Here is a 12,627-nt window from a genome sequence, read left to right on the forward strand (position 1 = left end):
GGGGGGGTGGGTATGCATGTAAATTACCCTACTTCTATTGTATGCGTTGATTAATTTTGACTAATAATTTGAAGACATGATGGCCTTCAACTTAAGATAAGATACGCACATCCCACTAATTAATAATTGTACGCCATCCAAATCATCACCGACTAAATAAATAAAAATTAATAGTTATATTGTCCAATGCTTCTTCTAATTGCGTTCCGAAATAAAACACATTTTAATTAAAAAAAGCTTAAAATAATGTATTGCATTTGTCCTTTTCTTATAATTTCATGAAATATTATTTTTATTGGGGGGCATTTGCATACATAACACATAGTTCTTATTTATTTACCACATTTCATATATGACACTAATTTTAAATATCAAAATAAAAATATTATTATTAGTAAGTTTTTATAAATTTATGACATCGAAATGTTATGAATGTAAAATTAGATTTTATGTGTTAGATTTATACATACGAAATAATTTGTCTAAGATCTTATACAATATTATGTTTAAGATTTAATTAAACTTTGATGTTTGTTCATTTAATATCTAGTATATATATTTATGAAATTGTGTATTTCATTTTAAAAAATTAATGCTATTATTGTTTTTATAATATATTACATAAATAATATATTACATTAACTATTAAATAAATTTAAAATTTAAAATATTCGTCTGATTGAATTTTGACCATCGATATTTTTTTGGTGGATGTTTTGGGTATGATATTTCTTTTTGAGTTTTTATATATTGGTCATTTGAATTTTATCTATCTAGTTTTTAATTATAACATTTTAATCATCTTAAATATTTACTCAAAATATTTATAAGTGGGCTTAGAAGAGTGATTGTAATTAAAAAATAATTAAAATGTTATATATGAAATTTAAGAGATTAAAATATTTTATTTAATATTTTAGATGGTTATATAATTTTTTTTTTGAATTTTACATGCGCTGCTTACATTCAGGGGTTATTCAGGGGTACATGGAGTTATATTGGGTTATACCCCTCTGTAACCCCCATGTAACCTCTTTGTAAATTACCTGTAAACTAAAAATGAGTTCCGCGCTTCTGTAATTTTATGTGTACAAATAAATTATATGAATGCTACAAGAGAGTTATACGGATGTTACAGGAATATAATCTTGATATAACTCCTGTGACTCTGAATAACTCCTACCCGCGCTTATTTGCGCAAATATTTTCCCTTTCGGGAAAAAAATCGAAACGCTAGTAGGATCCAGCTGGCGATAAAAAGTGAAATGAACTTGTATTATCTTCGTCTCCCGCCAATCTATCGATCGTTCGCCGGAACCCTAATCTCTTCCCTGCGGTTTCCGACCTCCAGGAACAGTCTTCATTCCGAAAATCCACGATCATGGAGGTCGAAGAGATTGGCGATGGGTGTATCCATTACCATGAGGGATCGGAGCATGAATCGGAAACCAACGCAGAGGGGAAGGTACCTAAGCATCGAGGGCATCCAAGCCGTCCAGGCTCTTAAGAGGGCGAAGTTAAATGGCGGGTTAGATGCAGTGGCCCATGAAATCGAGACCAAGGTCCGGCGGCTGGTAAAGTTTGATCTTATGGCTGTGCTTCGCGAACTCCAGAGGCAGGGAGAGGCCATCTTGGCTTTCCAGGTTTGTATAGACTTAATTCGTTGACAGCATTTATTTCTTGCTTTTGCTTCACATGTTTTGTTCCTTTCTTTGTGGATTCGTGTTACATAGCTGTCATTCCAGCTGAGGTTTTCGTGAATGGAAACTGTTTTTTGAGTGGAAATTGCTTGCTAATTGAAGGCTCAGCTAGCGTTAGCTGGACATCAGGAAAATACAGGTGGTTGAATTTGTTTTACGTAATTGGTATTATTAGCCTTATGCTGTAGTGCCTGAAAATGATTATATTTGTTTTTAAAGCTCTTACATGGTTGATTTTTAAAAAGACGATCCGTAGTAGAAAATTGGAGGTTGTTGGGCTGGGCTTTAGGGTGTTAATTTGTATGTGATCTCTTGATTAAGTTATTTAAATAATCAGCTTTAGTCAGTGCTAGTATACACAACCTAAGAAGCTATTTGACTGCAAAGAGGATTAAGGAAATCCCCAAGTGCTTAAATCCACCCATCCCTCGGATTTTGTAAAGCCGGATTTGGGCTGAATAGAAGACAAAATTGAATTTACTAAATCCGAAAATTTATAAATCTATGAAACTCCTGCATTTTGCCATTTGACTCGAGTTAGTAAATCCAAGAATAAGTCTTATTAAAACCTCTCTCTAACAACCAAACAACCCCTTAGACAGGATTGTATGATGATATGATGGGAGGGGATGGGGGTTTGCAATATTAATGGAGTGATTGCTGAGGAAAAAAAGGCCCAAATCATCGTCTTATATAAATAAAATTTTATTCACGATAGATTAAATTTAATTTAACCATAATTTTTCTAACGTTTATATTAGGGCTGATTTAAACATATAGTCTAAACTTTCAATAAGCACAAACTCTTTTAGTTAATTAACTCTTCTGCTCGTAGGAGAGCACTTTTAATTAAGGATGATTGCATTGGCATGGTTTTCAAGATCAAACTAATTTTTTTTAATTATTGATTATATTAAAAAAGATTTTCTTCAATATCACTCAATTCTTTTGTATTTATATATCTAGCACCTAAACTTTAGTTTTTACATATATGTCATTTTACTTATGCATGAAAAAATGTATCTCACTTTTTAAAAGTTAAAATAGTGATATTTTTGTTGTGATTTAAAAGATTTGAGCGATATAAATGTAAAAAATAAAGTTTAAATATTAGATATGTAAATAAATCGGAATTGGATGGTATGTATGTAAATGCCCCCTTTATATTAAACGAGAAATGTTTTTGGGGGATGAAGTTGAACCTGATCAAGATCCAATTATCCCGTCATGTCGAGAATATCAATGGTCATAATATTCCAAATTAGAGAGCCAAAAGCTGTGACATTCAGGAAATTTGATTATTAGCCATGAATTGTCTCTTCTCAGGGATCCTATGTAGAGCATGGTGAAATGTATATAAATTTATATATTCATCATATATTTTTTTTTGAATTTTTAATTGATTTAGTGAGTTTGTTAGCATGGAAGCCGGCCCAAGTATTATTTGAGTTGGGGCTTACATCAATTGGAATGTCCAAATTTAGTTGCATTGGGGCTTACTTCCATTGAAATGCTCTAATTAAAATTAGATTTGGTTTGGGGATTACTTCGATTGGAATGCCTGATTCGGGCAAAAGTGTGGCTTACATCTATTAAAATGCTAAATAATTTGAAGTGTAGTTGTTAAGGTGTTGTATATATGGACGGATGTATGGATCTATGGATGTATGGGTGCATGGATGTATAGATTTTTGGATTTATGTATGTATGGATGTATAAATGTATGGATATAGGTGGATATATGAATGTACGTATGTATATATGTGTGGATATATGTTTGGATGAATGTATGGATGTATGTGTGAATGGTTGTATGGAAGTATGAATGAATGAATGTAAGTATGTATGTATGGATGGATGGATAGATATATGAATGTATGGATATATGAATATATGAATGGGTGGATGGATGGATGGATGGATGGGTGGATGGATGGGTGGATGGGTGGATGGATGGATGGATATGCATGAATGTATGTATGTATTGATATATAGGTGTATGTATGTATGGATGTGTGTATGGATGAATGTATGTATGGATGTTTGAATGCATTTATGGATGTATTGATGTATGTATGGATATATGCATAGATGTATTGATGAATATCTGAATGTATGTATGTATGGATGTATGGATGTATGTATGGATGTATGGATGTATGTATGGATACATTTATGGATGTATGAATGTATGGATATATGAATTGATGTATTTATATATTGATCTATGTATCTATGAATGTATTTTTGGATGGTTGGATGTATGGATTGATGAATGCATAGATGCATGGATAGATGCATGGATGGATTTATGGATGAATGTTTGGATGTATGGATGGATGTATGAATGTATGAATATATGTATGGATACATGGATGTGTGTATGCATGGATGCATGGATATATATATATGTATGGATGCCTGTATTTATGATTATATGTATTTATGGATGGATATATGATATATGAATGTATGTATGTATGTATATATGTATGTTTGCATGTAGGTATGTATGTATGTATCTATGTATGCATGCATGTAGGTATGCCAAAGCTTGTGTTCGTGTTCGGTTCGTTTAAAATTTAGTTTGTTTGAAATAAGCTCGTGTTCGTTTCTTAACGAACGAGTCGAACACGAACCGAACACGAGCTGTTCGCGAACGACGAGCCAGTTTGACATCCCTAATATTAATATATAAAAATAATATTATATATTAATTATATAACTTATATTATATAAATATTCAATATTATATTACTACTATAGTATATTAATATATTATTATTATTATTTTATTATATATTATAATTTATAAAATTTAATGTTTTAAAATATAATAAATTTTTTATATATAATTATTTTATATTATTTTATATTTCAAACAATAACGATTCGAACACGAACGAACGCATCACTGTTCGTGTTTGGTTCGTTTAACTAACCGAACGAAAAAAATTTGTTTGTGTTTGTCTCGTTTACTTATCGAACGAATCGAACATGAACTCATTGACGAACCGAACACGAACTGTTCACGAACAACGAGCTTTTTTGACAGCCCTACATGTATGTATGTATGCATGTGTTTATATATGCTTGTATATATGGATGCGTGTATGTATTTATGTATGGATGTATGGGTGTACGTGTGAATATATATATGGATGTATGAATATAGGTATTGATACAGAAAAAAAGAAAAAAAATGCAAAAGAAAAAAAAAAAAAACATATACAACTTGCATTAAAAAATGATCACATCCTATCGTAAGCAATAGACGTTTCAAAATTGAACTAAAGCAGTGGACATTTCAGAAATGCTCACCGTCAGTCTCTCAACCCACCACTCATTGGAAGCATTAATTGTTCACTTTATCGGATCTCAACCTAAGCCCGTGATTTATCTCTTCAATTTTTTCCAGATTTTTCTATTCTTTTTCAGCTTCTTCTTATTTTTCAACTGCATCGTATCATCCTTTCTACTTGTACTTTTCTTAAATTTTTCCATGATATTTTGCCATCCCTCCTTGTTGAAATAGGTTGTCTGTCTATTTCTCTTATCATTTTTGTATCTTTATCCCACATTGCAGGTGAACTGATCTCTTTGGCTTTAACTATTGTGTATATTTGCATGAAAAAACTAAACATCATAAATATTTGCCATAAAAAATATTTAACACAACTCAGAGAAAAATGAGAATGCCACAATAGCATTACCACTGCTCCTCCATACCACACACAATAGTAATGTAATCAACTCCACACACACAACACACCATCACCACCTCACTCACCACAGCTCCAACACAACCACCACCTCGACTACCACAACCACCACACCGCTCACTTACCATCATCGACATCACCACACAAACACCCAACACAACACCGCCGCTACCACCACCAGCTCAGAGCCACCCAAAACACATATAGCCAACATACATAGAATCAACGCAGGACACCAACACAACCACCATTTTCTCATCTTTTTTTTTTCAATGATTCCATAGAGTAAAGGCTTAAGTAAGCCTCAAACAACAAATTTTTCATGAATTTCCCTCTCAAATTCCTTTATCAAATTATCCACAGAAATTTATAAAACCAGCCCACAAAATAAATTTTTTCATGAATTTATCTTTCAAATGATTTCATCAATTTTCTCCATAGATCTGCAAAAGCAACCCACAAAAGACGATCACAGAGTTAAGACATAAACCGAAAAAACAAAGCCAAAAAAGTAAAAATTTGTCATGAATTTCTCTCTCTTATGCTTTTATGAATTTCTCTGGGCAATCACAGGGGTAAGCCATAAACCGCAAAAAGTCAAGCCACAAAAGGCAATCACAGAGGTAAGCCATAAACTGCAAAAAATCAAGCTATAAAAGGCAATCATAGAGGTAAGCCATAAACAGCAAAGAATCAAGCCACAAATGATAACATTTTTTATGAACTTCTCTCGTGAATACTTTCATCAATTTTTTCATATGAACCGCAAAAAACTAAGCCACAAGGGGCAATCACAAAGCTAAGCCATAAATCGCAAGACACCAAGTTACAAACGACAATCACAATCATAAGCACATAGAATGATTCATAAAAACCAAGCTACTGTAGGGGAAGCCAAAAATCGTAGCTCAACATCAATCACATACTTCATAGAGGGAGGTAAGACAAGGGGAAAGAGGGGTAAGAAATACCAGAGGATGAAAGAGAAGATGTGTTCGGAAATGGCGAGAAGGGAGGAAGGAGATGAGAGTGCCACTAGAGACCATCGACCACCTTTCAAGGGGACTATCGACCGGAGTTAGAAGAGGAGAAGGGAGCTAGAGCACTGATTCACCATGTACAACAAAGAAGAAAACCGAGGGCACATGGATGAAACCGAGGGCACGCGAAGGAAATCACGTGATCAAAACACGGACCGCCCGCGTTTACATAAGCTTATCCCACACCGCTACCATACCACATTTTAGAAACAAGAGTTTTACGTTTTGGGACCGCACCACAGCTAAAAAGCTGCCCCAAACGCACCCTTAGTTTTTTGACAGCTTTTACTTTTTATTTATGCTTCCCGTTTTTTGTTCCTTTCTTTGTCGACTAATGTTACATAGTTGTCATTCCAGCTGAGGTTTTCATGAATGAAAACTTTTTTTTTTTTGAGTCGAAATTGCTTGCTAATTGAAGGCTCAACTAGCATTAATTGGACATAGAGAAAATACTGGGTGGTTGAATTTGTTTTACGCAATTGTTATTATTAGCCTTATGCTGTGGTGCCTAAATTGATTAGGTTTGCTTTTAAAGTTTTCACATGGATGTTTTTTGAAAAGATGATGCATAGTAGAAAAAGGTTGGAGGTTGTTGGGCTTTAGGGTGTTAATATGTATGTGATCTCTTGATTTAGTTATTTAATATATCAACTTTAGTCAATGCTAGTATACGTAACTTTAGGAGCTATTTGGCTCCAAGTAGGATTTTAGAAAATCTCTAAGTGTTTAAAACCACCCATTCCTCGGATTTTGTAAAGCTGGATTTAGGCTGAATAGAAGGCAAAACTGAATTCACTGAATCCAAAATTACATAAATCCATGGAACTTCTGCATTTTGCATTTTGGCTCAATTTAGCAAATCCGAGATAGATCTTATTAAAACCCCTCTACCTAACAACCCCGGAGACAGGATTATATGATGATATGATTTTGGGTATTGCTTGGGGAAAAAAGCCCAAATCCTTGTCTTATATAAATAATATTTTATTCAAGGTATATTAATTTTAATTTAAGCATAATTTTTCTAACATTTATAGTAAGGCTTATTTAGAACCAGGGTCTAAACTTTCGATAAGCGTAAGCCCTTATTTGTTAATTACTTCTTCCGCTCTCAGAATAGCACTTTTAATTAAGGATGATTGCATTTCCATGGTTTTGTAGATCAAACTGAATGTTTTTAATTAATGATTATATTAAAAAAAATTTTCTTCAATACCAGTCAATTCCTTTGTATTATATATCTAACTCGTAAACTTTAGTTTTTACGTATATGTAATTTTACTTGTACATGAAAAATATATTTCACTTTTTAAAAGTTAACATAGTGATATTATTCTTGTGATATAAAATATTTGGGTGGTATAAATGTAAAAAATAAAGTTTAGATGTTATATATGTAAATACATATCAATTGGATGATATGTATATAAATGGCCCTTATATCAAACGAGAAATATTTTGGGGGGATGAAGTTGAATCCGATCAAGATCCAATTATCCTGCCATCTCGGGAATATCATTGTAGTAATATACCAAATTAGAGAGCTAAATGCTATAACATTCAGGAAATTTGCTTATTAGCCATGAATTGTCTTTTCTCAGGCTACTTTGTAACCAAGGTGAAATGCATATAAATTTTTATGTTTATTACATATATATATATTTTGGACTTTTAATCTATTTAGCTAGTTTATTGGCAAGGAAGACCGGCCCAGATATAAATTGAGTTAGGGCTTGCATCAATTGGAATGTCCAAATTTAGTTGCATTGGGGCTTACATCCATTGAAATACTCGAATTAAAATTAGATTTGGTTTGGGGATTACATCCATTGGAATGCCCGATTTGGGCTAAAGTGTGGCTTACATCTATTAAAATGCTACGTAATTTGAATTTTAGTTGTTTAGGCGATGCATGTGGATGGATGGATGCATGGATGTATGAATGTAAAGAAAGGAAGAGGTAGATGTTTTAGATTCGACTTATGTTAAGAAAGAGGTTGATCTTGGAAGACTTGGGCATATTGTATAAAAAATGATCTTAATTTATTAGAATTAAATGAAATATGACACATTAGAATCTTAATTTATTAGAATTAAATGAAATATGACACTAAATAGGACACAATGGAGAAAAATGATTCATGTAGCCGACCCCTTAGTGGCATAAAGGTTTTGTTGTTGTTGTATGATGTGGGGGTGATTTCACGTTCTACTTCTTGGTTGACGAGTTGATAAGTGATATGGTGGGAGGAGTTAAAATGTGCACAATTGCATGCAATCCTTATTTTATTATTTATTATTATTATTATTTTTTACAAAGAGTAAGGGGGCTTGGTGATTTTCATGGGGCCTGTAGTGGGGAATAGATATCAAATAAGAAAATTATTTTATTTAACATACTTTATTATTTTATTATTAAAATTTTAATGCGAGATGTTGAAGTATATAGCTGCTATGAAATGAGAAGTTTCCATTGAAGTTATATAAAAATATATATTGATGTAAATACTTAATAAAATAATAAGAAATAAATATAAAAAATATATGCAGTTTAATACATAACCACACATTTTTATTGTTAGATCATTTGTTATTACTTGATTAAGATTAATCATTTTATTAATTTTTAATAATTAATTTGATGGTTTTAATGAAAGTTGCTAAGAAAACTTTGACAATTTTCTGTTGAATGCAAACTTATTCAATTTTAAATCAACTTCAAAGTTTAATAAATTGCAAAATTGATTTTTCTTTAGCCATATATCATTTTAGTTCAGTTCAAAATAATTTGAATCACATCTATTATTATTGAGTATAGTACTAAGAAAATCCCCTGGTTATTTAAATTCAGTTTAGTCACAATGTTTATAAAAAAATTAAATTAGTCCATAGATTTTATGTTGGAATAGTCCAAGAGAGGACTATTTTAGCCCTTATTAATAAAGTTTGGATATTAAATTGGTACTTTTATAGATATTGGGACTAAGATGGACCCTTACAAAAAGTTCGGGACTATTTTAAAACTTTAATCTATTATTATTATTATTAGTTTTATTATTATTGTTGGTATTATGATTGTAAACTCATTCTTGCTAAGTATGCAATATATTAAAGCTTAAACAAATCATCATTTTTTTTATTTGATTAGTACTTATTTTATTTTATTTAAGAAATAGATTTATTTTTTTGTCAACATTGACCGAGTTTCTTTGCTGGTGGACCAATATTTTTAGTTTACCAACATTCTTTTTCAACTTCTATAATATGGGACTTGGGTTTTTGGTAGAAGTATTATTAAAATAATGAGAGCATAGAGAAAAGAGCAGCTTCCTATCTATGTAGAGTCTGGAATAGCATGAGAAGTATGGAGAGAGAGAGAGAGGGAGAGACTTTCTTATGATTAGTATTGCTTTAAAAAATGTGAGAACCAACAATTTCCAATAGGGAAGGCCATAGGAAGGCATGGAGAAGGGTGGATGGGTGGGAGCTATTTTGGATTAGTGGTAAAAGATTGAATATGGGGAGAGGGTTTTTTGGAACTATGTAAACCTATGATGATTTTTGAGATAGAAAGTGTGCCTTGGAACCGCCAAAATTTGTGGTGATTTTGGAGCTGTAAGTGTTGTATGCGCCTGCATGCATTTGAGATAGATATAGAGAGAGAGAGAGAGAGGTCTCATGAAACACTTAAACTGTGATGAGTTTAGACTTTGTTGATTGCTTGATCTTTATTTTTTCACTGTTGTGGTTAATAAATATGATGAATAATTTGCATCCTTTAATAACATGGCAATCCTTGCCCATTACATTGCAAAATGTGACCAAGAGTCATGTCACATGTCCTAGTTTTTTTTTCAACGAAGATGTATTGATGTTTAGATGCCTTCTTCTAAGGCAACTGAATGGCTAAGGAATGTTATCATTTCTTTGAAGTTCCTAACAGTGCTTGTTAAGCTAGCAGAAAATGTGGCATTCTCATAAATTCTTTTAACATTTTTTCTGCGATTCATCGAATTTTATCTTTTGCCTTTTAAGTTAGCTTGATTACTTTTGTTCTTGTGAATGTTAATGTGAACATACGTTGTTCTATTTATATTTTTTCAGATTTATTCATAAATTTGTATATGGTGTTTATGAATTCATACTTCCTAAAAATGATGTGATATTGTTCAATCACTTTTCTCATTGATTTAGCTCTTGGACATTCTTGGACATCTTTATCCCCTGCTAGGTTTTTGAAGAGCTGCGGAGGGAACATTGGTATAAGCCTCAGGTGTCAATCTATGCTGGTATAATCTCAGTCTTGGCAAAGAGTGGATTGCATGAGAAGGTTGAGCAAGCCTTTTCATATTTGAAGGCAGAATGTTTGGAATCGGATACTGAAGGGTTCAATTTACTTATGAAGACTCTATTAGAGTATGGATTTACTCAAATGGTTATGGACTGTTTTTGCTTGATGAAGCTTTGGGAAAGTGAGCCTGATGAATTTACTTTTAGGATATTGATAAGTGGACTAGAGTCTAATGGAGATAAGGATAATGCTATTGCTGTAAGAGCTGAAGCAGAAAGACAACTTGGTGGGCCTTTGGAGTTTTTAGAAGAATAGCGTGATGTAGGTTTGAATTTTTATATAGACAAACCATAAAAAGCAATTACATAGGAGCTCCAAAATTCAAATTGTTGTGGACTGAAAAGGATTGTATCTATGAGAACAATGATTTTTTTTGCAATTATTTTTGTTTAATATCAAATTTATTCTAAATGTAATACACAGACTTCTAAATTTTTTTTGATTTGTTATTCTCGGTCAATATTCTTTTACTTAGTTCTTTTATTGGAAATAAAAATCCTAGTCACTAGCAACTCTTGCATAGTTTACCTTATATTTAATTCTCTAAGAATAATTAATTTGACTGCCCTTTGGGAGAGTTTATTTGCTGTTTGATGATTTAAATAAGTATCTGTAGTGGTGCATTTTAGAGAGGATTTTCATGTTTTGCCATCTATCTTTCTATGTTGAACCAAGTATGGATGTTTGCACTCGTTCTTGTTAATAGATTTGTATAGCCATTTTCATTGAAGATTAGTAATATTGCCATGATGAGAATATAGGCTCTTGTTATATTTAGCCATGAATAAATAATGCCTTAAATTTATGAGTACTATTAATGCTGAGATCATGGTATCCTACTTGTTAATACCTGGTTTGCCATGTATCGAGGCATCAAAATTAAGGCATATCATTCTCATTATTTAAATAATAGGTGGGTCATGTGGCTCTATTACTATTTTGCAAAGTTTTTTTTAAGGTTTGGATGAAAATTTGTTGCCCGGGTATAGTGTTAAATAAGCATTTAGCAAGGGTTCCCACATTATAAGCGGATGTGGACCAAGAAATTAATCCATGAAATTAATATTAGAATAAGATCTTAGAATGTAGGTTATGGTTCACAGGATGATAAATATCTTTTGCATTAATAAAACTAAATGTGTTGGAGAAAATACTAATGAGATTGACAGTTTAGATTTTAAATTTTGGTATTCTGGCATGAGTCATAGTAGAAACGATGCAGGTGTAATTATAGATAAGAGTTCTAAAGTTAATGTAAAAATTAATTGAATTAGAGATATAATTATAACTTTGTTAATACTAAAATAGTTATAATTTTAAGTACTTATGTTCTTCAAGTAGGTTTATATATAGATTTAAAAGAAAAATTTTGGAATGACTTAGACGAATTAATACAAATGATACCTCTACAAGGATGAATTTTTATTGGAGAAGATTCAAATGGATTTATTGGCTGAGTGATAGAAGATTTTTAGAAATATTCATAGTGGCTATGATTTTGGAGTGACTAATGAAGATATAACTATATTAGATTTTACTTTAGCTTATAATTTTATTATTATTAATATTTTATTTAAGAAAACAAATGATCATATTATTACTTGTAAGAATGAATCTAATAAAACACAAATTGATTATTTTCTTATGAGAAAAAGAGATCGTCGAGAATGTAAAGATTGTAAGATTATTTCAAATAAAAGTTTAATTACTCAATATTAATTATTGGTTTTAGATTTTAAGCTCGGAGTTCGAAGATTAGGGCTGTCAATTTGGCTCGTTGTTCGTGAACAGCTCGTGTTCGGCTCGTTAAGCAG

At 31.7% G+C, this 12,627-nt stretch overlaps 1 protein-coding gene across 1 annotated transcript; it reads left to right on the forward strand.

The window, feature by feature from the left end:
- The first annotated feature begins 1,190 nt into the window (after positions 1–1,190).
- On the forward strand, positions 1,191–11,230 carry LOC110032425 (pentatricopeptide repeat-containing protein At3g46870). The gene is made up of 2 exons (XM_020736060.1): positions 1,191–1,643; positions 10,694–11,230. The coding sequence occupies exons 1-2, from the start codon at positions 1,266–1,268 to the stop codon at positions 11,066–11,068; spliced, it is 753 nt and encodes a 250-aa protein (XP_020591719.1). The 5' UTR covers positions 1,191–1,265; the 3' UTR covers positions 11,069–11,230.
- The last annotated feature ends 1,397 nt before the right edge of the window (positions 11,231–12,627 follow it).

The sequence above is a fragment of the Phalaenopsis equestris genome, unplaced genomic scaffold (genome assembly GCF_001263595.1).
Source record: "Phalaenopsis equestris unplaced genomic scaffold, ASM126359v1 Scaffold000002, whole genome shotgun sequence".
In the NCBI taxonomy this organism is placed as follows: Eukaryota; Viridiplantae; Streptophyta; class Magnoliopsida; order Asparagales; family Orchidaceae; genus Phalaenopsis; species Phalaenopsis equestris.